The sequence below is a fragment of the Rousettus aegyptiacus genome, unplaced genomic scaffold, assembly GCF_014176215.1.
Source record: "Rousettus aegyptiacus isolate mRouAeg1 unplaced genomic scaffold, mRouAeg1.p scaffold_m13_p_5, whole genome shotgun sequence".
Classification (NCBI taxonomy): Eukaryota; Metazoa; Chordata; class Mammalia; order Chiroptera; family Pteropodidae; genus Rousettus; species Rousettus aegyptiacus.
In genome coordinates this window covers 13,946,159-13,972,723 of record NW_023416308.1, presented here as the reverse complement: position 1 = coordinate 13,972,723, position 26,565 = coordinate 13,946,159, and the positions used below count along the sequence as shown (strand labels likewise).

The window sequence follows — 26,565 nt, the reverse complement described above, 5'->3', positions numbered from 1 at the left end:
GCTTGGCAGCATTGTACTCTTAGAGGCAGGCTCTTCCTCTGCTGGAACACTTGTGTAGGAGGAGGGTTCACTCCTTCAAGGCTTCACACAGATTTTTCCTTGGTGAGGTCCTGAGCACCATATTTGTAGTTGTAAACTACTCTCTCCTCCACACACGTTTTTCCCTGATATGTCTCTCTTAACTTAAGCAGTTGTCCCTTCTGACATACTATATAGTTTACTTATCTGTAACTTATATTGGTTTTCTCCCAATCCTTTAGATCTTGAGGTGCATGAGGTCAGGGATTTGTGCCTGGTTTGTTCACTGATGTATCTTGAGCACCTGTAGTAGTATTGGATTCTTGAGAAAAAATTGTGAGATGAGTGAAAAAGAGTTAAAGCATACAGAATGCTTAGCACAAATTTTAGCCCATAATAAATTTTATTATTGTTATGTATGAACTTTTTCATAGTATCACAAGTGACAAAGAATGATGGCCCTTAATTGCCCATGAATAAAAGATTTTAATTTGTTGCAAGGCAACCAAGGTCTGCAGGGTTTTGCTTAGCTGCCAACCAAGTGACTATGAGAAAGCATAAGTACACATTATATTTTGGGCATCTTAAAAGAGCTGCATGTAGTGAGAACAAAGATGGAAGCCAAAGGTTCAGGACCGCTTCCATTCCTCTGCCTATTACCTGTGCCCCAATTCTGTCAATAAAGTCAATCTTTTGACCTGCAGTCAGCCAGGTATAGTCAGAGCCAAGAGCCAAGATGCCACAGCCTTTGAGAATGTGTATAACCCTGGGCCTGTGACATGAACCCCTATCTGGAGAGCACTAAAGTGATCCTGAGACACCACAGAATACTGAGTCCTGGGCTCTATTTGGTCTCAGAGAAGGGCAGGAGTGCTCCATTGAGAAATAATTCAGGGCCTTTCCAAACCTCCCAAAGCCAGGCCAAAGCTGACTCTTGGGGTTTTCTTCCCTTTTTCCTGCTGTCTTCGAACTCCTCTTGATTGGCCCACAGCAGGGCAAGGTTTACCAGGGGAAGCTAGCACCAGCAGTGTTTCTTGAACTTACCTGTTGAAAACTTAGTTGAGTCACTTGGTAAAATACAGAACCCTAGGCCTCACCTCAGATCTCTTGACATGGAGTCTCTTGACAAGGGTGTTTTGGAAACTTAATTTTTGCAAGCACCCCAAGTGATTCTTAGGGAAGGACAAATTTGGGGAATTAGGCAAAGATTGCTGTTTCATTTTTCCTATGGCCTTGGTTTTGTGGGTGGGGAAGGAGGTATGGAAGGTCTGTAGGCCAAGGTTATTGAAGACAGATGTGGTAAGTGTCTCCGGGGCTCTGATGAATCAAACCTTTTCCTGGCTCTCCTCTTTTTATTGTCTGGAAATGTATCAAATGATAATGCCATTGGGCATGGGGTGTGTGTGGTCAGTCTGTGTTAATGCCGGTCTAATTCTCCACTTCAGTTTGTTATAATGTCTTAATGGGGCTTAGTGGAAACAGTGCAAATACAGGCGACAGAGGGAAACACACTTAGGTGAATTTTTATCTGAGAATTTGTTGATAGCGCGATCTTATCTTACAGCCACTAGAAAATGAAAACACTTAAAAAACTAAGAACAACCAAATGATTCTTGGTCATAAAAAGCCACTGTGGTTATCCAAACCATGATAAGAGAATAGGATTTCCGAACTCTATCTCGAACTGCTTTTCTTCTTTGGTTGTCTCTTTTATCTTGGCATAAGTTTTAAAATGCCTATAATTTTCATTTTGAAAGTTTTAGTGGCTTCATTACTGAAATTTGAAAAGGTGCTGCGTTTTGTCCTACTATACTTAAATCACAGAATTTGGGTTTTTTTTTTCCAGTTAAGTATTTTATAATGGGTATGGTTTTTTTTGAGCGTGTTTTTTTTTGGTTCTGTTTTAGCATCGTGCTTGTATGTCAGTTGCAGGAGAATGTTTCAGACCAGAGAAATCTTATTATAAATGGGCTAATCAAATGCTCTTTTGTTTGTATTGCCAGCAGTTGAGTTAAATGGCTAGGGTCATGACTGGTGCCACTTTGGTGAGTCTTTGTAGACGGGATGTGAATTAATGTTTGTAACCTAAAAAAGAAAGGATAGATCAGCTACTAGGTACATGAATATAAGTGTTTGAAAAGGTGTTTACATATGCAGTGATCTTAAGAGGTTCAGAGTGTTAAGCGAAGACCTTAGGAGATAGTTCCAGATGGTCAGAGAGTCTGGGGTTGCCCAGAAGCAGCATGACCTTGTAAGCGTCATGTCTTTGTCACCACCTCAGACATATAGGTATCTGAGAAAGATGATTAGTCCAAGTGTAGTCATCTTCTATATATATATATATATAAAATTGTACTGTTATCTAAATTATATTACTTGAGGTTTGGAGATACAAACTTTTTTAAAAATTTAGTATTTCGGTAAGGTACATAAATAAATATGACACAAAGTCGGGAGACTTTACTAGAAATAGAAAGCCAAACCTTTGTTAAAATTTATCTCTTTACTCTTACATTAAAATAAAAGAAAAAGAACCTTCTATTAGAAAAATTTCATAGCAGTTTCCATTCTCCATAGGGTAGATCTAGATCAGATTTTGGCTCAACCCTAGATCTAGCTCTAGTGGGGAAATTCCCAAGAGAAATTCAGACAGAAATCCTGCCTTCCCTTCTTATAGTCTAATGGATATCTATTTACTTCTAAAGCACCCCGCACCCATTTTCCTTCTCTTTTCTGTGGTTCTTGGTATTTGTCTTGATAAACCAAAATATCTAGGCTCCTGTTTTTTTCCCAACATATTATTATGAAAAATTTCAAGCCTACAGAAAAGTCAAAAGAAATTGTATAATGAATATCTACATTTCACTATGCAAATTCTTCAACATTTTCCTATATTTATCACACATTTATTCATCCCTCTATCCTTCTTCTGTCCATCTTTTTTTTTTTAAATGCTTTTTAAGGTAAGTTGCAGTCAGTACACTTGAGTAGGCTTTGCAATATTTATTTAGGGTATTCTCTCTTAACAAAAGAGTTTTTAAACTCTTGAGATAAGTTTAGACTTACAGGAGAGTTGCAAACAGTTGTCTTATACATTTCACCCAGGTTTCCTTATGTGAACATCCTATATAACCATAGAATGATTATCAAAAGTAAAAAAACAGTGTAATTGAAATGTTATTAACCTAGACTCCAGACTTTATCTGAATTTCACTAGTTTTTTCGCTGATGTTCATTTTTTTATCTCAGGATCAAGTCCAGGATCTCACTTTGCATTTCCTCGTCTTATCTCCTTAAGTCTCTACCAGTCTGCAATAGTTTATCAGTCTTTCTCTGTCTTTTGTGAGCTTGACACTTTTGAAGAATTTTGGCCAGTTATTTTTTAGAAATTCTCTCCGTATGGGTTTGTCTGATATTTTCTTCTGATTAGGTTGACGTTATATATTGGGAAGGATATCACAGAGGTGATGTGCTTCTCTAAGTGTATCATGTCATGGGATGCATGATGTTGATACGTCTTATTATTGGTGATGTTGACATTGATCACTTGGTTAAAGTTCTTGTCTGCCAGTAATTAATAGTCTATTCCTGCTCAAACTTTCACTAGTTTTAGCATCTGTTTGTGCATTTTTTCTGCAGCAGTGATTACTGTGGTGTTATAATGGTAATTTTCTGTTTCCTCATTTTTTTAAAAGAATGATGTTACTATACTTATTGTTATAGCATTTATTTGTATTTGTATAGACTCAGGTATTTATGCTTTGGGTAATGATTTATTACTATTGTTATTTTGTTACTTGAGCTATTTCAGCTTTGGTCATTGGGAGCTCTTTCACACTGACTCCTTGCTCTTTTGATGCACTATTCCTCTCTAGCCTCCCCAAAGCATTTTCTTACTTTTGGGCACCACAAGATGATTCAGACTTGTTTTCCTTTACCAGCTCTGGAGCCAACCACTTCTCCAAGGAGCCCTGGTTACTTTAATTAGAGAATAGTATTTAGAAAACAAGATCTGAGTGCTAGGTGTACTTACCGCTACTTAGGTTTCGCTGCCTCCAGTCCCTCTCTGGGTAGAGCTAGGAAAATTTTATGTACGTATAACTAACCTGTGCATACACACATGAAACTATTATTTCTATATCTGTCTGTCTGTCAAAAACCATGAATTTATACTAATGCCTCTGACTCCAGGCCAGCAGCAAAGAGTACATTCTAGCCTTTACCCTTTCCTTCCTTGTAACGTTTTTTTTGCTTGACAGTGAGAAACCTGGCTCTCATTATCTACAATATGTTATTTGTTCAACCCTAGTACACAGTAGTTTCAAAATTGTTAAACCATATCCCTATGAGAAGCAAATTTACCTGAGTATGGTGTTGTGTACAGTTCATTTTGTGTTTAGCTTAGGGTATCAGTCAAAACACCTTTTTTTTTTTTTTTGCAAAATTACTTAGGTTGGCTCCTTTTTTTTTTCACCACTATCTCAGTGTGGCTATTTGTAATACAGTTAGATTAATTCTGTACCAGTCTGCATTCCATCCCCCTTCCCCAATTCTGACTGATTAAAAAGAATTATATACAGTGAAATTCATTGTCTGTTCTCTGCTTATTTAGTAGCATCCCTGGCCTTTATCCAGTAGATAGTAAGGACCATCTAGGATGCAAGTAGCACCCCCACCTCCCCAGTTTTGAAAACCCAAAAATGCCTCAAGACATTGGCAAAATTGCCCTCAGTTGAGAACCTAATTTTATTTTAGCAGAGAGTTGGAAACTGTAAGTGAAAATCAAATAGGAAATCCTAGCTGATCTAGCATGTTGTCTACTGTTTCTGTCAGAGGCTTTAACATATTAATCATAGTTATTTTAAATCCATGTCCAATAATTCCAGTACCTGTGCCATTTCTGGGTGTGGTTTTATCGATTACTTTGTGTCTTGACATGATGAGCTGGATGGACTATTTTTTCCTTGTTTTGGTTTTTTTTGTTTGTTTGTTTTGTTTGTATATTTGATAATTGTTTCTTGAAAGCTGGACATCCTGTGTAGGATAGTAGATTGGTTTTATGCCTGACTTTCCTTCGGCTAGGTTTTTTCATTGTGAGTGTTTGAGTTTATCTTAGGAGCTGGGCTGGGTTTTGAGTTTCGTTGTTGCTGTGATGTTCTGGGTGTGCAAAGGCTTCCAAGTGCTTAGTAATACTTTGTGTTTAGTGAGAGGGCTAGTATTCCAGAGGATTTTTGGCAACCTCTGCTCCATTTTCATCTTTAGGCTGTCCTTTGCATTGCACCTCAGGAAGAGCCTGTCTCATACTCTTGTAACTCTTTCAAGTGAGATTTCCTGTTTGTTCATTTGTTGGGAACATATTTTCCTTTATGACATTGAGCATATTTGTAATAGCTGCTTTAAAATTCTTTTCTGCTAATTCGAACATACAGGTAATCTTCAGGTAGGTTTCCATTCTTTTGAGTATGGGTCACGTTTTCCTTTTTCTTTGAATGTCTAGTAATTTTGGATTGTATCCTGGTCTAGGTGACCCATACATTGTAGAGATTCTAGATTCTGTTTTGTTCCTCTGCAGAAAATTAGTTTTTGTTAGCATGCGGTTAACTGGTTGGCTTACCTCAAATTCTAACCTCTTTTATTCAGTTGAAATACCTGTTCATTTATTCTGTCCTTAATTCAACTCTTTGGAATCTGAGTGCTTGTAGATTTCAGAGGTCAGTGAAAAATTTGGGCATAGTTTATATACAGAATTTGCGACTCTTTCCTTTCTGGTATTTACCCTACCTCCTCTCTTTCCAGCAGTTTGTCCTGAGATATGTCCTATGCTTCTTCAAAGGCAGTAAGGCTGTGGGTTTTCTTACCAAACTTTAGCTTCCCTACATGGCCTTAGTTGGCCATGCTTATAGCTAAAAAAGTAGGAAAGCCACCCAGTGCTATTTCCTCCTTTTAAGTGTAGACTTCTTTCATTGTCTGCCTCTGGTGTCTCTTCAGTGCCTTTAAGTAGTTGATTTTCATTCCTTCCCTCTCCCCCCACCCCCCAAGATTTTAGAGTTGTTTTTGGCAGGAGTGTTGGTCCATTTGGAACTACTCCTCTCTGAACAGAAGTTGGATAGTTAGGCTCCAATTTTTAAACTCACTGTTTTGCTTATAAATTCGATCAGGGACACAATAAAGGGACAACTGCCTGTACCTATTTGTTTTTATGATTTCTAAAACGAGAGAATTAATTAGCAGGCCAAGTATGCTTATATTACTGTTACCTGTCTTTTGGAAGTGAACAGTCTATCTTGATTTATCCCTTTATTTAACCCTGAATCTCTTCCCCTTGAGCTCTCATAGATCTATTAGCCTCTTCTCCTATATCTTCAACTTTACCTTCTCTACTGACTCCTTTCTAGCATCATTTTAAAAGGCTCACACCTTTCCTGTGTTAAGCAAAAAAACCCTCCCCCTCTTCCCACCTCCTCCAGCTACTATACTTCTCTCTTAACCCTGTACAACTTGTCTTTTTTATATCTCCCATTCACTCCTCAACACATTCTTACCTTACTTTTGTCTCCACCAGTGTATGAATGCCTCTGACCAAGGTTGCTATAAACTCCTTGTCACCAAGTTAATTCTCATCCTCTCAGCTATACGCTGATAATTTCCAAAACTATATATTCACTCTGACTTTTCTTCTGAACTCCCTATTTGCCTGTTCCACATCTTCCCTGGATATCTCATATGGTTCTCAATTTCAATGGGTTCTCATCTCTTTTCCTCTCATAATTCTCTTTCCTTTTCTTATCTTTGTATGTGGAACCTCCTTCTGTCTCACTTTCTTACTCAGTAGGTCAGCAAGGCTGTTTATTCTACCCCTTTGAAGAGTCCATGAATCTGTTTACTTCTCTCCAGTACCACCCAAGTCCAAGCCATCCTTATCTCTTCTCAGTACAATTTAACTGTTACCCCTCCAATCCACTGTAGCCATAAAGATGCTCAGCTAATAAAACCTTCATTGGCTCCTCATTGCCAATAGGGTAAAGTTCAAACTCCTTAACTTGGCCTGGATCGTCTGCATGGTTTGCCCGCTTGCAGTCTCACCTGCTCCTCTCTTTCCCCTAACTTCTGAACATCACCATCCTGGATTTCTTATGGTATCTGCCTAACATTCAGCTAGGAATACTCTCTTCCTTCCAAGCTCTCTTTTGCCTGTATAAAAGCTATTAATTATCCTGCTAGTCCTAACTGAGATGTCATTTCCTGCAGACGCCTTTCCGAACCTCCTCTCAAGAGCATGTCACTTCTGCTGCTGTGTTCCCAGAGCCCCTGTACTTGTTCTTTTGTAGCATCCTTCACTTGTAATGATTTTTTAAATGTTTGTCTTCTGCTTTAGACTCTTTGAGTTCCATGAGGGCAGGTTTCCTGCCTCCTGTCTTCCTTTCTCTGACCTCTACGCCAAGCCCAGTGCCTGGCAAGTAGTGGACACCCAAATGATTTTTGTTTAATGAATAGGTTAAAGACAACAATAGCTCCATATGGCAGTAGACTCTATTACTGTAAAATATAATCTCTCCTGTCTACCAAAGTCAGCTGTAATACACTAATCTTATTTCCTGAAGAGGGATAAACCAACAGTTTGATATGAAGATGGAATCCAGCCTGCTTACTTGCAATAATCGATGGGCAGGTGTTCTTACTGTGACAAGTGCCTATGAGCACTTGTTAGATTCTCACAGTGAAAATGCTTCATGAAATGGCAGCAGACTGTGTTGTGCCAGTGGAAAGTAACCATAAATAATTTTGAAAAGAATAACCTGCTGGGGTTATTTAAATCAGAGCCACGAAATATGTGCCATTTTGTTCATTTTCAGAAAGTAGACATTAGTCTGTGATAGGGATTGTGTACTAACTTGAGATAGACTTGAATCCTTAGACATGCAGTAAGAGAAAGACTTACCTAGGTGTTGGGCAAATGAATCAGCAGTAAATTTCATGAGCTTTGTTTCAGTGTGTACCTGGAGTTTGTGGTGTAGAAAAAAAAGAGGTAAGGCAATTTAGAAAAACTTTCCGCGTAGGGCATGACAGGGGCTATGCCCTAGCTACACACTAGTTTCGATTCATTTGTCTTTATAACCTTTGTTTTCACTTTATTTGCCATGTTCTTTGGGAGATTAAGATTATAGGGAAATGACCAGTTTCATAATTGTAAAATGGAGAATTTGATTAAATTAAAAATGTTGACTTCTGTTTCCTATTTCCGTGTGCTACTAACTTTGTTTTGTCTGTTAGACTTTGTGCATAATATGCTTTTCCTGTGAGGATGAATGCCAACTCTGCTGATAGGGTTTAGAATTCTGATTGATGCTTGCATGTAGTCTCTTTGCACAGAGGGTGATGTTTGTTCAAGATAAGAAAGATGTAATGACTCTAGGCTGTATAAGTTCTCTCCTCATTAAGAAAGTAAGTTCATCCTTTTCACTCCCTTCCCCTCTGAGTAGTATGTAATTACAACCAGATGTTCCTCATGTGATTAGAAAATAAGTTTTGGAATAAACGATGTGCTGTCCTTGAAAGATAATGTCATATGCCTTTACTTTGACATCATATTTTGAGAGGAAGTATTTTTTAAATTGTCACTTCTTAAGAAGTGTTGAATAACCTAGTATGCAGTAAATCTCAACTGTCTTCTATTAAAAAAATGTTTGTTGTAGGGACATTCTTGGACAATGAGACTAATCATCTTCATTAAGTATAAGAGGTATTTTTTCCCATCATCCTGATCACACATCCATAATACACCCCAATCAGGCAGAATACATCTAGTCTGTCCTTCTGCTTGTTGGCTTGGCCTGATGACAGCCTTGTCAGGCTTATAGCCCCAGGTAAGAAGTGTGCTGGTCTGTGTTTGGGGGCTCCCACTGTGGGGGAGCAGGTCCTGAGGAGGCCATTTGAAGCTAGATCTGTGGGATGGTGAAGGTAGCCAGGCTAAGGAGGGACTGGAAGAGGAGTATAGGAGATGAGAGAACAGCTTGTGCCAGTGTTCAAGGAACTCAAGAAACTCCCCAGATAGCTTGTAAATGTTTAGAAAGCAAGGGAGGAGTAGAACAAGGTGAGGTTGCAAATGTAGACAGTTGAGGCTGTGTTTCTGATTGTGTTCTTCCCCGAATGTACAGAAATGTCTAATGCTTCCTTGTTGCCCTCAGGCTAAAGTCCACATATCAGGTAATGAAGGCTCGTGTCAGTTAGCCTCATCCTCCTTTTAACGCCCCTTTTCTTGCTGGCTTCTCTGCTTTCCATGTGCCCTGTGTTTTAGCCAAGCTGGGATTTTAGCATTCTCTAACTTGAGTGTCCTTGTACCTTTGCTCTGGTTAATGAGCTGTCTGAAATACTGTTCCCCCAGCCCTTTTCTTCTACTAAAGCCCAGTTTAATGTCATTGCAGTATATCGAAGCCTTCTCTGATGCCTGAAGTCCGAGTGAATGGCTTCTCCCTCTGTGGTTTTATAGCACTTCATCATTCTTTATTCTGATTATTCCATCCTGACTTGTTTGTGGTTGTATGTGTTGTGGCTTCCTCACTTAACTGTATGTAGGCACAAGGGCAAAGCTTTTATTTAGTTTGTACTTTTTAGACCTCAATACAATAGGGGGTCTTTGAATTTTGATTGAATTGCATCAGAGTAGCAGTTGGTGATTTAGAAGCATTTCATCTGTGTCAAATGTCCCATCCCTAGAAATGAAATACTGAATGAAGCATTTTCCCATGTTCCTTGTCTACGGAAGTTGTTTTGTATAAATGGACTCTATGGGGAATTGTCGAAGCGGACTGGACTGGAAAAGGAATAAAACTCACCTTGCTGCCTTTGTTACAGTGAAGTTCAGTATCACATTTCTTTATTGTGACCCTTTCCACTTTGTGCAGAGCATCTATTAAGAACATCTTCAACCAGCCGACCTGCTTCTTTGCCGAGAGTACCTGCCATGGAAAGTGCCAAGACCATCTCAGGTAATGACTTTTATCTGAAATTTCCTTTAAAAAAGACTCTTCTAGAAGTTTTAGTAACAGTACTGAATACTTTTCTCAGTAGACCTAGGTAAGTTTACTTGCCTCTTTAAAAGCTCTTGGCTTGATTTTTTTCACTCTGAATTTCCTCTATTGTGTCTTTCAGATTCTATAGAAATCATATTTCATGGCCTCAATTTAAAAAAAAAAAAAGCAAAAACTAGATAGTTTCATTCATTTAATAAGTATTTATTAAATGCCTAGAGTGGGTTAGATGATGTGCTGAAAATATAGCTTCTTGCAAAGTTGATAATAGTTGTAAAAGATGAGAATATTTATCTCAAGTTGTGTCATGATTGTTTTTGAAGAGTTTTGATGTGCTGTGAAAGGAGCACATCAGAACTCTCTGGAAGCCAGATTTTTTTCAGTATGATTAAACCATCTTATAATGATGAATTCGACAAGCTTACTTTATCTCCTAGAGTTAATTTTTCCATTTATCAGTTTGTTTACATTATTTTTCCTTGCGGCCTGTTCTTAGTCTTAATAGCATAACTAGAAGTTAGACCAGGAAAGGAGATTCCTATAATTCTGCCTCATACAGTTAACATCTCACTTGTATGTGGATTTAAGTTAGTACGGTTTTTATACAGTCATAGCTGTCTTTTAATTAGTGGAGAGTCCAGTCAAAATTATCCCGAAACCCAGATCCAAAAGCTTTTTTTTTTTTTTTTAATGACAGTTCTTCCTTTTCTTTCTCAGTCTGTTTCCTTTAATTTATATGAAATTATGAAAGGTGGAAATGGCGAAAGGAGGGCTGGGCTTAGGAGGTTTTCAAAGGGAAAGATGATTAATTTCAGGGACAGATTTTTAGGAAAGGAATAAAAGAATAAGAGCTACCAGAGATGATTCTAATTGTTTAGACTGAGAGCTGAGAACATGATACTATGTTAATAATGAGAAATAATACATGAAAATGTAATGTTTTATTTTATTTGTATTTCTCTTTTGTCAGAGGCCATTTGGGACTAAGAAGCATTTATAATTTAGAAGAAAACAATAGATATAAAAATTTAGCATACATTATTCATAAGGATGAGGAAAAAGCCATTAAGAAGTAGTAAGAAGAATTAAGCATTAAGAGGAATTAAAAAGAATTAAGATGTATTAAGAATTGAAGGAGGGATAGGAATGGATTTCCAAAATTTAGCCATATATTTAATTTCCTAGCACACCACTTAAAAGATACTGCTGATTTAAGGCATACAGAGATCTAATATTGAAAGAAAAAACAAGAACTATAAAATTATGTCAGAATATGTAAGTGCAGCATTCTAATAAGATCCTGTAATAGGAGAAAGCATCTGTTTCCCCTGGATCATTAAAGACATTACTTTTCTAATGTAGTGTTACATTCTGCTTGTGGTTATCCTAAAATCATCAAGAAAATTTTAACCAATAAAAGGGGAGCAGTTTCACTAATCAGGGGTAAAGGTTACTGATGTATGACATTGATTGCATTACAATCAGCCCAGAAGTGATACAGTTAATGGCTCCTGCATATCCAGTGCTTCTGAGGTGAGAGAATTTGTCTGAGGTCAGGAGTTTTGTCTCATGTCTCACTTCTCACTGTAGTACTCAGTCCAGCCTTGTGAACACGTGCTTGTATTCAGCACATCCTTGCTCAAAAGTTGTTTTTTATTGTGGCTGTGTTACCAATAGCTGAAGTGCCTATTTCCATTTAATAGTTCTCAGAACTTTACATAATTTTAATAAGGTAATGTCTTACTATGCCAGACTTTCAAAGTAGGACTTTTCAGATTGTTTATATTTCTCAGTAGCTGACTTGACACCTTTTGGTTTTCGCTCTCATTATGTTTTTGAGAACATGGCCTGACCCAGAGTTAAGTGTATCTCATTCCTTTCTGTCCCTTTAACAGTGAGTGTTTTGGGCTGAGTTCAGAAGGCCGTGTTGATTTTAGTTGAAAGTGAGTAGCATCAAGTACTGCTTTAATTAGCTTTTGGTTTTTAGTTGTATGTGTGATTAAACAAATGTTTAAGGAGTACTTACTGTGTGCTAGGCAGGAACTGTTGAGTGTTATAGGGATGGGTAAGGTACACTTCCTGCCATCTGGGGATGTGGGATTTAGTGCACATTTCAACTACTGGACCTTTTTTACATTTCTTTAAATGAAAAAAAATTCTTTCAAGTTATCAGTAAGATAAAGAAAATGTTAGTTTTTCCTCCTGTATGGTAATTTTTGCCCTTTTGGAACCTGTCAAAGAAAATGTCTCAAGAACTCAGTTTAAAATGTTTTTGCTATAAAATACATAACAACTATTTCTTATAATCAGTGTCTCGACGAAGTAGTGAAGAGATGAAACGAGATATCTCCGCACCTGAGGGAGCATCGCCGGCCTCTCTTATGGCTATGGGAACCACATCACCACAGCTTTCCCTCTCCTCCTCTCCTACAGCGTCCGTGACCCCCACCACTCGAAGCCGGATAAGGTAGGGAACAGTTGATGGCCGATGTATTTCATGCATACCTTTTCTGGCCTGTTTAATGATCAAGTTGTAAAATAATGCATTCAGGCACCGATTTTTTTCTTTCTTTATGTGTTAGTGTTTTCTGATCTCTTCTATGTCTAGAATTGGGTAAGATGGTATAGAAGTAAAAAGTAAAAATGTTAAGAGAGTTCCTTTTCTAAAGCAGCTGGTGTTTTTGTTTTGGTTTTTTAAGTAAGAGAATGGTTGAATATAAAAGTAAGTATTGTGAAATTCAGATACTGGGAGTGTAGATGGAGTGAAAGGGAAAGGTAGAAGAGGGGAATTTGGGGCCTTGAGGGTGGCGAATGGGGAAAGACTTGAGTGAATGTACAAAAGGGATGAATAAGGAAGGAATTGGCAGAGCTAGCTACCAAAGAGGTGGCGCTGCACACCCACAGAGGATGGGTGCAGAAAACCAGAAGAAGGTGTGTACCTACCATAGCTGGGGGCAGTGGAAAAAAGATTGACTAGATAGGCTGTGGCTAAGCAATGGAACCTCTTTAAAGTCAAATGAGTCACTTTGATGTGGTAGCAGCTATAAAGTGAGGTACATAAATTAGTGTGAAGAGATGATCTGAGGCTTATTTTATTCTGAAAAAAAGTTGGAGAAAGCAGGTAAAGGCTATTATAATGTTTCTGGGACAGAGTGATCAAGTCTGGACCAGAGTGATAGCTGTGGAAAAGATGAAGGTATAGAGTTGGGCTCAGGAGGTTTTTCAAAAGAAAAGATGATTAGTTTCTCAACAGATTTTTTGGGGAAAGGAATGAAAGAATGAGAGCTACCAAAGATGGTTTAATTGTTTAGATTGGGAGTTGAGAACATGATGCTATGTTAATAATTGAGAAACAATACATGAAAATGTAGTGTTATGTTTTATGTATATTTCTCATTAGGCCATTTGGGACTAAGAATTATTTATAATTTAGAGGAAAACAATAGATATCAAAAATTTAGCATGCATAATTTATAGGGATGAGGAAAGTCTCATTAAGAACTAGTGAAAAGAATTAAGCATTAAGAGGAATTGAGAATTGAAGGGATAGGAATGGGTTTCAGAAATTGAGCTGTATATTGACTTAATAGGCTTGAGAATAAAATAGGATTATTTCGCCTCTCAAACTCAAGCTGTATACTTAACGTTTAAAGCCCTGCCTCTAGGGGACCAGCTTCTAAAAATAGTGGTTCCATAAGCTGTGCGTCATTGAAGCAAGTAGGGATGCAGTGATGAGGGTAGCTTGCCCTCTACCCTGGCTAATGTCTGTGCTTGTCTTTATACGTTTTGGAAAGGCACCTGTTCTTCCTGGGTCCCCCATTTAAGAGACTGTGTGGTCTTCAGCAAGGCATCTCCTCAGCTTTAGTTTCCTCATCTTACAATGAAGAAGTTATAAGAGGCAACCTTCAGCTTTAGGAGGTTCTTTTCTGTAGCTTCTTATTGTGTCCATAGAGTTTATTCTTTTTTTGGATGTTTTTTATGCTGTTTCTGTAACAAAATAGACCTGCTATAAACTAGAGTGAACCTTTCACATTGATTACAGTACTTTTATTTTGAGCATAATAGAGAATATTTTTTTGGCTTGCCTTTTTACATTCATTCATTTATCTTAAATTTATCTTCATTCTCCTTTCTTATGTTCAGTGGTGTTACAACAAAACTTCTTTGAACCTCTTAAACTTCTTTGAACCTCTTACAACAAAACTTCTTTGAACCTCTAGAGCCGAAATCTGGTAAACCAGCACACAAACATAAAAGTATATTTCTTTAAGGCAACAGTTTTAACTGAATGTTGAAATATTTTTGTGTTTTACTTTTAGTTCTAAGATAAGTAAAAATGGATGCCATTTCAGTGCATCTCTCAACTGGAAAAGCTTCAATTCTAAATGTGTTCTCTTTGATATCCTTCTATACTCTGAAGGGTACATACAGACAGAATCAATGTGCTGAAGAATATTGAGTCACCTGTAATATAATAACCTCTAGGGCACTTACTGATCTAAGATTATGGGACATGGGGCTAGAGTCTCTGCTTCACTTACAAAGTAAACACTAAAAAATGGTCCAAGCTTTTAAGAGTGTGCTACTTGTCAAGGAGCAGGTTATTTTACAAAACACTCTCTCTTTAGGAATTCCTTAATGTTCTGTTCTACTTCTAAAGTAGCTCCTGGAAGGATTTGGTACTGGATGAATAGTAGGGTTGTATGCCTACCCAACTCTGTCACCAGAGTGATCACAAAATCTTTTTCGATTCAGTATCTGGTCTGGGACAGGATATTTATTCTACCTTCAAGACAATTAACAGTGCCCTGAAGTATCCTGCATATAATTTTACGAAATGAGTTATATATAGCCATTGACTTTTTTTTCCCCCAAGCTTCTGTAGTATGTCCATCCTGTAGTAAACTCTGAAGTTCCTTGAGAGGGCAGGGCCCTTTGATTTTCACCATCCTTTCCCCAGCAGTCACACATTGCCTTGCATAGTGTGCTCCAAAAGGGGATGTTGAATGAGTGAGTTTACAGAAACATTCCATTTTCTGTGCAAGGTAAAATTCTAATTAGCTGCAGTCAACAAAGAGTGTACAGCTTATCAGCAAACACATTTGAGATATTTTGTAGATATTTTTAGTGTTTATTGTCATCTTTATGTTACCCCAATTATAAGTACCTTGAAAACAAGAACTATGCCTTGCGTAACCTTGCATAACCTTGTCCTTTGTGTTTATAATAAGTGATTTTTAAAAAAGATGAAATGATTGAGAACATAAAAGATTGGAAATAAAAAATAATAATAATGAAACCAAAGCATAAAGATTATGGAAGGGTAAGATATTGAATGAAAGGCAGCCATAACAACTTTCAGATGCTGTCAGTATCAGGTTGTTTTTCCCCCTTCTGAGCATCCCGGAATGCATTTCATTAATTGTGAATGCACACTGTGCTGGATATTTGCCAGCATCCACATGTATTATGAATACAGTCCCTCCCTTCATAATAGCAGAAACTCCTAACAGTGGTGGGTCTATGGGGACCCTGTAAAAATTAATAGGTAAAGTTAAATGAATGAAAAGATACTTCTTGCCATTGGATGTTTTAGTGTGTGTATTTATCCTGTTGAAAAATGCAGACCAACACTGGTCTCTTCTGTTTATTGAATTTCTAGTTTATAATGGCACTCAAATAAAAAATACTTCAACTGTAGGTTTCTTATTTTCGCTTATCAGGGAAGAAAGGAAGGACCCTCTCTCAGCATTGGCGAGAGAATATGGAGGATCAAAGAGGAATGCCTTGCTGAAGTGGTGTCAGAAGAAAACAGAAGGCTATCAGGTAATTATATGGTATTTTTTGTCTCACACGGGCAATTCCCAAACTAAGTGCTAGAGTGTTGTAGCTTGCTGTATGTCTTACATCAGAAATAATGAGTCCTATACTGAATTCCAGGAATACATTCAGCACATTGAGAGTCTACCCCAAATTTGATGGAGTGTCACTTATAAGTTTCTTGCCTTTCCAAAGTAGCTAATCTTTGCAGTACTCTCATTCAGCTATTAAGGCACTTTCTTATTTAAGTCCTGGTTAAATGCTTTTGTCGAGGTCTCACCTGGACTAAGAATGAAAATATATTTATTTTACTTTAAATCAATATTTTAACTATTATGTTTGAAGTTTTCTTTTGGCTAAGTTGTTTTTCATAGCATTTCACTCTTCCCACTGTACTGTCTTCATGCCCTAATCATTTCACATCTGGACTGTTATAATAGCCTTCCCTTTCCTCCTCTGTCTCGCTCTTATTTCAATATTTTATTTTAAGTGAAGTTAAATAAGGTATTTGGAGAAGTAGGCCTAATTCTACACGAAATGGAAACCTCTAAAATATATCCTTTATTAGACTGCTAAAAAGTATAGTTTACATTCCAAGTGTCCTTACATATGATTTTGGTTTCGGAGACATTTCCCAGCATGCAGCCAGTGTTCTCAGTTGCCATTTCATATTTTGGTACAATCGTGCAGGAGTACAGCATGCAAAAGAGATTAGAGTTCTGTATTTTTGGTGCCATCACATCAGCCCTCATCTCACCAAAATAACATAAAGGAACTAGCTGTAACATTTCCCGACAATTCTTGTGTAGAAGAGATAATGGAGTAGTGGAGGAACAGATTAAGATCTTCCATAAATAAATCCCTTTTGGACAGATTTATACATGACTGCAGACAGCGATCTTCAGCTCATTTAGGATTTAAAGAGCCAAGTGTATTGCGATGGACTTTCATTTCTCAGAAAGTCATAATGGTCAGTGTCTACATGTCTCCAGCTTCCATTAGGTACACAGGAGACTAGTAGTGGCAGTTACTCAAAAAAAATTAAGCATAGATTACCGTGATCCAGCAGTTCACTTCTCATGTATGTATACTTACCCAAAATAATTAAAAACATAGACTAGATTAGATATTTATACATCCATGTTCATAGCATTACTATTTAGAATATCCAAAAAGTAGAAGTAACCTAAGTATCTATCAACAGATGGATGATTAAACAAAATGATTAACACATTCAATGAAATATTATTCAGACTTAGAACAGAAAGAACTCTGACACATGCTATGAACATGGATGAACCTTAAAGACATTGTACTAAATAAAGTAAACCATACACAAAAGGACAAATCTTTTATGAGTACACTTATATGAGTTGTCAGATTCATAAAAATAACAAGCAGAATGGTGGTTTCCAGGGGCTGGGGGCAAGGGATAATGAGGAGTTATTGTTTAAACAGTACTGAGCTTTAATTATACAAGCTGAAAAAAGTTCTGGAGATGGGTCGTGATGATGGTTACACAACACTGAACTATACACTTAAGTATGATTAAAATGATAAATTCCATGTTACGTATATTTTACCACAATAAAGTTACTTAGCAAAAAAAAAAAATTATGATTGGGATACAACTAAATAGAAAATCAACAAGGACATACAGGACTTGAATTATATACTGTATATATGAACTACATACTAACTAGACCTATAAAACCCTTGTGGAACACTCTACCCAACAACTGCAGAATATACATCCTTCTCAGGTGCACAAAGAATATTCCAGGATAGACTATCTTGAGTCATAAAGCCAGTCTCAACAAATTTTAAAAGGTTGAAATTATATTTAGGGTCTTCTGATTACAATGAAATGAAATTAGAAATTAATTTCACAGAATACCAAAGGAAAATTTACAACGTAGCAAAACTTATGGGAGGTATCGAGCAGCTGTGAGAATGACATTTATAGCTGTAAACACCTACTTTAAAAAGAAGAAAAATCTCAATAATCTGTCCTTCTACTGTAAGAAAGTAGAAAAAGAAAAGCAAACAAAATTCATAGCAAGCAGGAAGAAGGAAATGATAGAGATCGGAGCAGAGGTAAAGGAAAAAGAAAAACATTACAGAAGTTTAAATGAAACCAAAAGTTAGTTCTTTGAAAAGACAACAACTTGACAAATGTTTGGCTAGACTGACAAAGGAGGAAAAAAGACTTAAATTGCTAAAATTAGGAATGAAAGGGGAGACGTAACTAATGGTTTAACGGGGAAAAATTGTATGCTGACAAATTAGATAACCTGGATAGACAAATTTTTAGAAATATACTATCAAAATTGACTCAAGAAAGGTTTTGTCCAATATGGCAGTGCCCAGTGGTGGTGTGAACTGTGAGGAGTTTGCGGGGTTCCATTTGATAAAGGCTCATGACAGTAGAGACAATCCTAAAAATTGTATAGCTCAGACTTCATCAGTAATAAAACACTTCCGAGAAGCAAGAGAAAAGAATTTGGACAATTTAATGTTATTAAAACAACCTAGAAAAGAAAAGTTGAAATGGATGCAGTCAGAACTAAATGTTGAAGAATTAAGAATTGGTAAATGACAGGAGCTGGAAGGTGTTTGATGAATGCCACCGAATTCACTTCAAGCCTCCAAAGAATGAATAAAAAGATGCTTTTGAAAAAAAAAGACTGGGTCATCTCATAAGAGCTTAGCATGACAGACCTCAACAAGGTGGGTTTTCTAAAATGATTTCTGAGCCAACAGTCCAAAGACCTTTTGTTGATTTCCGCCTCACTTAGCCACCTCAGGTATAAGTAATTCTAATAATTATGGAGAAATCAACTGCTATTTTATACCGATTCTGTAAAAAAAAATGTTTTGTAACTACTAAAATAATTTTCTAACTCAGTGTAAAAAAGGAAAATTGAACTCAAGAAAAATCTAAATAGACCTATAACAAAGAAAGGGATTTCGTTAGTAATTTAAAAACTTTCAACAAAGAAAATCCCAGGACCACATGGCTGGCTTCGTTGATGAATTCTACCAAATATTTAAAAGAATTAACATCAATCTTTCTCAAACTCTTCCAAAAATAGAAGAGACAACAGTTCTCTTTTAACTCATTTTGTGAGGCCAGTTATTACCCTGATAACAAAGGAAGAAAAAGATAATCACAAGCAAACTACAGACCAATATTCCTTATGCAAAAATTCTAAAAATATAAATAGAATGTGATAGCTGAAGGAAACTGGACTTTGGGTGGTAAACACCCAATAGAATATACAGATGTCAAATTATAATGTACACTTGAAAATTATATAATTGTAATAACCAATGTTACCCTAATAAACTTAATAAAAAATGTGCCAAAAAAATAGAAGTAGAATCTAGCAGTAATTAAAAAGAGTTGTACACTGTTACCAAGTGGGACTTACCCCATCAATGCAAAGTTGATTTGACATATGAAACTTAATCAGTGTAATACATTATATCGCTAGAAGAAGGGAGGGAAAATCACAGTCTTGGTAAATGCAGAAAAGGCGTTCGACAAAATTCAAAATCCATTCATGACAAAAAAAAAACAAAAAAGCACTTTACACTAGGAATAGAAGGTAACTTTTTCAAGGGCATCTATGACAAACCTGCAGCTAACATCATACTTAACTGTGAAAGACCAGATGCTTTCCCATTAAGATCAGGAATTAGAAAGGATGTCTACTCTCTCTACTGCTATTTGATATTTTCTTGAAAATTCTAGCTAGAGCAGTTAGCCAAGAGAAACAAGTAAATAACACTGAAAAGGAAGATCTAAAACCATTTCTGTTTGCACATGGCATGATTGATATCTAGAAAACCTTAAAGAATCCACATAAAAACTGCTTGAGCTAATAAATAAATACAGCAAAGTTGCAGGATACAAGGTCAATGTTAAAAACACTTGTATCTTTATATATTATCAATGAAACCCCTGAAAATGAAATTAAGAAAACACTTCCATTTTAAAAAGCATCAAAAAGAATAAAATACTTAGAAGTAAGTGTAATCAAGGAGCACAAACAAGGATCATATACTGAAAACTACAAAAGGTTGCTGAAAGAAAGAAAATCTCAGTAAATGGAAACACATCCCTTGTTCACCGGTTGGAAGTTTTGATACATGTTACAACATGGATGAACCTTGAAAATATTGTACTAAGTGAAAGAAGCCAGATATAAAACTCTAATGTAAAAAATATTTTGATTCTGTAGACCTAAAAGCAGGTATAAAACTGATACTCTCAGCTTTGCTTGGCAGGAACATTAAGGCTGATGGTTCTAAGTTTGTACTCGGACTGAAATCTCAAGCATAAATCAATATTGTATAACCATTTAATTTTTTCCTTTATAGCCTTTTTTTATTGAAATATACTTCATATAAGACAATTTACCCATTGACAATGTACATTTTATTGGTTTTTAGTATATTCACAGAATTGTGCAACCATCACCACAATCAATTTTAGAATATATTTATCAAAAAGAAATCCCTTACCCATTAGCAGTCACTCTCCATTTGCTGTAAGCAACCACTAACTACCTTCTATCTTTATAAGATTTGTCTTTTCTATACACTTCATGTAAATGGAATCACACAATATGTGGTTCTTTGTAACTGGCTTCTTTCATTTAGCTTAGTGTTTTCACGGTTCACCTATGTTATAGCATGTTACCAGTACTTCATTCCCTTTTATGTTCAAATAATATTCCATTGTATGGATATATACCACATTTTGTTATTCATTCATCTGTTGATGGACATGTGAGTTGTTTAGGCTGTTTACATATAATGCTACAATGGACACTTTGTATAAGTTTTTTGCATGGATGTAAGTAATTTTCTCTTCCTCTCTGTCTTCTACTCTGCTACCAGAATGGTTTGAAATTGTCATCTGCTCATTTCTCTTTACGTTGCTTCCCTTTGGCCATTCAGTTAAAGCCCAAGATCCTTGGAATGGGAAACAAGACCCCTTATGATTGATCTGGCCCCCATGTAGGCTTATTGACTCCTCATTCTTCAGAAATCCCCATCTCACCATGGCCTTGAATGCCCCCCCTCATCCTCTCACTCCACCCCTTTAATCTGGAGAGTGTCTGCTCCATCAGGTTAGAAGTTAGCATCTATGCAAAATTGTTTTTGTCCCACTCCTTCCCTGCAAGCGTTCATCCCTCACATGTGCCCTTCCCCCTATTCTCTCCTCACAGAGCCCATGGAGCTAAGTTCTTTGACTTGGACTTGATCCAGGAAAATGTTTTCTGTATTTCAGGGCATAGTCTTTGGGGGTCTTTACAGCTGTGACTCATTAGCCCTGTGTTCCCAAATCCCACAGGTATATCACAGGGGTGTTGTCAGTTTGCACGTCTTCTTTTCTAGACTATAAGCTTTTGTCTGCTCTTAACAGTAGACAAGAAGAGCTGTCTTGGCTTCATTTGAATGTCTGACATAAGTCTCAGCACATGGCAGACTGAGTAACTGTCTAAACCTATGTATTAAATGTAATAGGATACACTGGAGATTCATTTTTGCAACGGAGATTTTCAAACTTGTGTGTAGAAACTGTGAAGATTGTGAGAAAAGTACAGATTCCTAAGATCCACCCTAAAGATGGGTAATTTGGGAGGTATAAAGCAAGATCCTCGAATATGCATTTTTATAAGCACTACAGATGAGCTATAGACCAAACAATGCAAATCACCCAGAAAGTAGTGATTAAGATCTTGGACTTGAGTGTCAGATAAGCTTTGACTGTCAGCTCTGCCCCTTAATGTGTGTGACCTTGCAAAATCACTTAGCCTCTTTGAGCCTCTGTAAAATGGTGGAGTAACGGAGGCAGTCATGCACATTTTTTTAAATTATTATTTTCTTCTGTTATTGAGTGTTTTAATGTAAACTCTAAATTTTCCTAGACTACTACTTAAATTGAGTAATTTTAGGTAATTTAAAGTACTTCTACCTTGATTATGAAACTCTGCCAGACATCAAATTGATTAAATGATTGAATAATCCAATTAATTGAGATAATTCAAGCATTAAATCAGTGATTTAACTAATGTCTCTTGATTTCTTCCCTCTTAAATTCTCCGATTTTATGATTTTAAGGTAAATTTTGTGAGTTTAAAAAAAATACACCCAAATCAGTTACTTAAGAGCATCAATTAACTTAATTTTTTTCATTTACTGGGTACTTACGATGTAAGAGGAAATATAATGTAAAACAATTGTTAACATACGTAAAGAAAAACCTTTTGGTACACTAGACAGTCTTATGGTACAAACCCAATTCCCCCTTCCTTGCTTCCTATGGACATTGCTGTAATAACAAACATGTATGGCTTTTTTGTTTATCTGGCTTTTGTTTCCTGTGAGACAGATTTCTGTTTAAAAGTAGATAAGATATTGGTTCTTTTATTTCAGGATCTTATGTAAGTTAAAATTGGATATTTTAAATGCATAATCTTTTAAAACTGAAAGATATATTTGATAGTGCTCTTAATTTGTCAAAAGCTATATAAGAAATGCCAGAGCCTTTTCCTTATCTAGCTGTAAATATGGGTGAGCATACCCATCCTTTGGAACTGGCAGTTTGGGACCAGTCCTTTGGTCTCTGACTACTCACAGTCTGCAGGAAAGGGCAGGTTGTGACACTTGACTAGTTCACTAGAGCAGGAGCTGTTACGTGACAATTAGCACGTACTGCTCTCTCAGGCCCCCAATGCATCATTAAAGCTTGGACCATGCGTGCTTTATATCGTAGGAGCTGTCTAATCAGCGGAGATAGATTCCCTAATACCCATATCATCTTCCTTTAACTCTCTTAAGAGTCATCCTAAAATAATTGTACTAATCACTGTAATTTCATTAACCATCCATTACAAAACAAGCCTTTGTGAGTTAGCCTTTTATCTAACAAATACATTTTTCTCTCTTAAATTGTGCCCTGCCACTTCCAGTTCACTGATGTTTTAGAGTTCTAGAAAGGGCCTTAACAGTTCTGATTTACTGTCAGGTTTATAAATGTGAGACTGAAATCCCCCATGAGGATAAATGACTTCCTCAAGGCTATATCGTGAGTCCATGGCATTACATAAACAACCTTAAGAAGTATTGCTTTAGGGATTAAATCTTCCCTTTATTTTAAAATCAGTACCTCAATTTATATACAATTTTAAAATTAAAATTTAAGTATGCAAAGTAACTAATAATTCTTAAGTGTTCATGGGGAGGAGTGATAATCCACTACCTTATTCTTTCACCTCTAATTTCTGCTTCCCAGAGGCAACTGCTTTTCAGTTCTTTTTGCCCTTTCTTTAGGGATTAACAATGCAAGATTGATAATACAAGAGTAACCAGCTAGTAGAATAAAATAATTTATACTTCAGTAAACATTTTGTTGTTGTTCTAAATGTCATATCTAACAACTTCTCTTGTACCAAACCAATGTTTTCTTGCTCTGGAAAAACCTAACTGGATGCAGTCAAGTAGCCTCTCAAGGTTAATTTAAGAGAGCTTTACTTTGGATGAAAAGCTCATTGTTTTCTGTTAAAATGCCAGACCTAAAAATGGATTAATTAATCCAAAGGATAATGAAATCACTTAATCTAGTACAAAATAGTAAATGAAGGAAAGCTTTTACTGCTGTCTGAAATAATCTAATCTCAAATAGGCATTAAGAATGTACAGATTTATGGAGAGATTTGTTTGTTAGTGCTCGGGCCAAGGCAGGAAAGATTGTATTTTTCTCAGTGGATCTTAGTGGAATCAGAAGAATTGATGGACTTGAATGGTTTAAAAGTGATGTTTTTATGTGCTATGCTTTACTTGCATTCTAGTAACATTTCCTAATATAAAAATTAACTTAAAAACATACTAAGCTCTGTGCCAAATAGTGTGCTGAATGTTGAAGCAGAAATTGGGCTGTGAAAAGGTACTTTCTATTTTCAGGAAGCTTGTGGACTAGTCAGTAAAATGCACATTAGTGATTAATACTCCATATGGACTTCTGTTTATGGTTGTGATAGAATGTCAGACCAAACTCTACTGATAAGTACTATAAAAGTTGTTTAAAATACCAAACAAAACAAAACAAACACCTTTGAAGGTATTGGGGATTAACCAAGACAGCCAGGACAAATTGAAAAGAGCCAAAATTGCAGAGAGAAAGGAAGCACATTGAGTTGAGCCTCATATTTACCCCTGCCTTTTTAAACCCTTGTAGCATTTGCTAACTACTGGCATAGGGCAGAGGCCATACACAAAGCAGTGGTCCAGACCTTGTTTCAGAATGACTGAGTAGGAAGACTAAAATTTGAAATCAGAGCTGAAGGCAGCCAATATTTGAGGGTTCAGAATCCCAGGGAAAAGACAGTCCCAGAGTAGTGAACTCAATATTTGACTTAGTTTTTGCCCTCAAGGGATTTGTCACATCCTAAAGACGTGTGGAGGTGGACTTAGAGAAATTCAGCAGAAAGCTGCTGCCAAGAGGATAGAAACGTAAGCACAACTTTTATTCTCACAGTGCTAGGGAGACAAAAATTAGAGTTCAAGGCCAGCCAGTGGAATGACCCTGGCAAATACCCCAGGATTTCAGTGGAGACCTCAGAAGAACTATGGCTTACAAATAAGGTGGCTGAAAAAGATCAGCTTGAAACCTAGTTTCAAAACTTTCCCTGATTAGATCAAGGTGATCAGCCCTTACTCTGTTGCCTACCAGAAGAAACTTAAAACCTCTCTGGAGGGAGATGACATCATCTAGACCCTTATACTCTGACACATAGTATCTCGAATTCCATTAAAAATACTAGGCATCCAGGGCACCCAGGCCCTGGGTATGTGTGTGTGGCAGCTGCTAGAAAATTTAAATATATATTGGAAGCAACTAAAACAATAATAAAAAATGGAAAACTAAGAGGTTAATAGAGGGAGAAATGAAACAATAATGTAAATACTTGATTACTACTTTCAGACAAAGTGTTCATCATAGTAAGAAATACTATAAAAGATAAAAGGGACATTTCGTTATGAAGAAAGGATCAAAACAAATAAACAACTACAATAGTCAAGCAGTGTTGGGAAACAAAGTTGGAAGACTTACATTGCCCAGTAAGACTTCACAGGCACTTACAGTACATCCTATATTCATATGCATCTAATAGCATAGCCCCAAAAAACATAAAGTAAAAACTGACAGAACTGAAAGGAGAAATAGACCCTCAGATGTATTTAGAGGTTTTAATACACTTCTCTCAGTAACTAATAGAAGGAGCAAACATATTTTGTACAGCTATAGAAGATTTGAGTACACTATTGTTCTGACAGCTATAAAATGCTGCACTAGCAACTGCAGATTGCACATTCCTTCATGTTGTCCACAGAATGTTTATCAAAATTGACCATATGCCAAATCTCAAAAAATTTCAAATAATTAAAATCTTTCAGAGTAAGTTTTCAAAATGAAAGAATATATGTGATCTAATCTCAATAGGTGCAGAAAAGGCATTCAATAAAATTTAACAACTTTATTATTTTTTAAAGGACTAAATTTCTACCAAACTAGAAATAGAAAGATTTTTCTTACTCTGACAAAGCGTACCTAGAAAAGCTCTAGACTAGACATCAAGCTTAATGGTGACAGTGAAACTCTTCCAGAGACGAGGAAAGTACCAAGACTGCCAGCTGTCACCACTTCTCTTCAATGTTGACTTGAAAGTTGTAGTCAGAGTAATAAGGCAAAAAGAGAAATTAAAAGTGTAATGATTGGAAAGAAAAATAAAACTGTTTATTCACAGACATATGATGTAGAAAATTTTAACAAAGCTGCAGATAAAAAAAATTTTAAAAACAACTGAAAAAATTTAAATATCTAATTTTCATTAGTATTTAAAAATCAAGTAAGAAATTAAGATCTAAGTCAGTGACATAATGTGTGAAATTCATTGATTGGAAGAGCAGATAAAGTAAATGTAACCTAAATCGGAATATCAGTAGGGTTTTCCTTTCTCTTTTCTCCCCCAATGGAAATTGACAATCTGATTAAAACACTTATATGAAAATGCACATGGCCCAGGCAGTCTTGGAAAACAAAGTTATAGTACTTATGCTATCCAAATAAGACTTCACAGGCACTTCATAAAAAAAGGCTATTCAGTGGCCAATAAACGGCTGAAAAAGTGCTCATCGTCATTAATCATCAGGGAAATACAAATTAAAACCATAATGAGATAATACTACAGATTAAACCTAGAGAGCCTGATTTAAAAAGCTGATAGTACCTAGTATTGGGAAGGAAGTAGAGCAAGAACATTTAAACATTGCCGATGACATTGTAAAATGTTCTCAGCAATTTAGAAACTGGGAAGTATCTGCTGATGCTGAATATTCACATATCATATGCATAAGCAGTTCAGTTCCCAAGTATATAACCAACAGAAAAGCATACATGTGTTCACCAAAAGACATGTATGAGGTTCATAGTCTTGATGGGAGTCAAAACCTAGAAACAACTCAGGTATTCATCAAGCGGTAAATGAATACATAAATTGGGATATAGAGTGCTATATGGAAATAACAACAACAAAAAAACCTTGCAACATGAATGAACATCACACACATAATACTGACGAGATGCAGCCAGATATTTAAAAAGTACAAACTATGTGATCCAATT

The 26,565-nt window shown here is 36.4% G+C and overlaps 1 protein-coding gene across 3 annotated transcripts in view; it reads left to right on the top strand.

Annotated features, from left to right (window-relative positions):
- The window catches only part of SPECC1L (sperm antigen with calponin homology and coiled-coil domains 1 like), a 118,969-nt gene that overhangs the window by 69,803 nt on the left and 22,601 nt on the right, over nucleotides 1-26,565 (top strand). For all 3 annotated transcript variants that reach the window (XM_016126126.2, XM_016126127.2, XM_016126128.2), the window contains exons 11-13: nucleotides 9,921-10,004; nucleotides 12,357-12,513; nucleotides 15,770-15,872. In XM_016126126.2, the coding sequence (XP_015981612.1) occupies nucleotides 9,921-10,004; nucleotides 12,357-12,513; nucleotides 15,770-15,872 (344 nt within the window). The remainder of the gene's footprint in view (nucleotides 1-9,920; nucleotides 10,005-12,356; nucleotides 12,514-15,769; nucleotides 15,873-26,565) is intronic.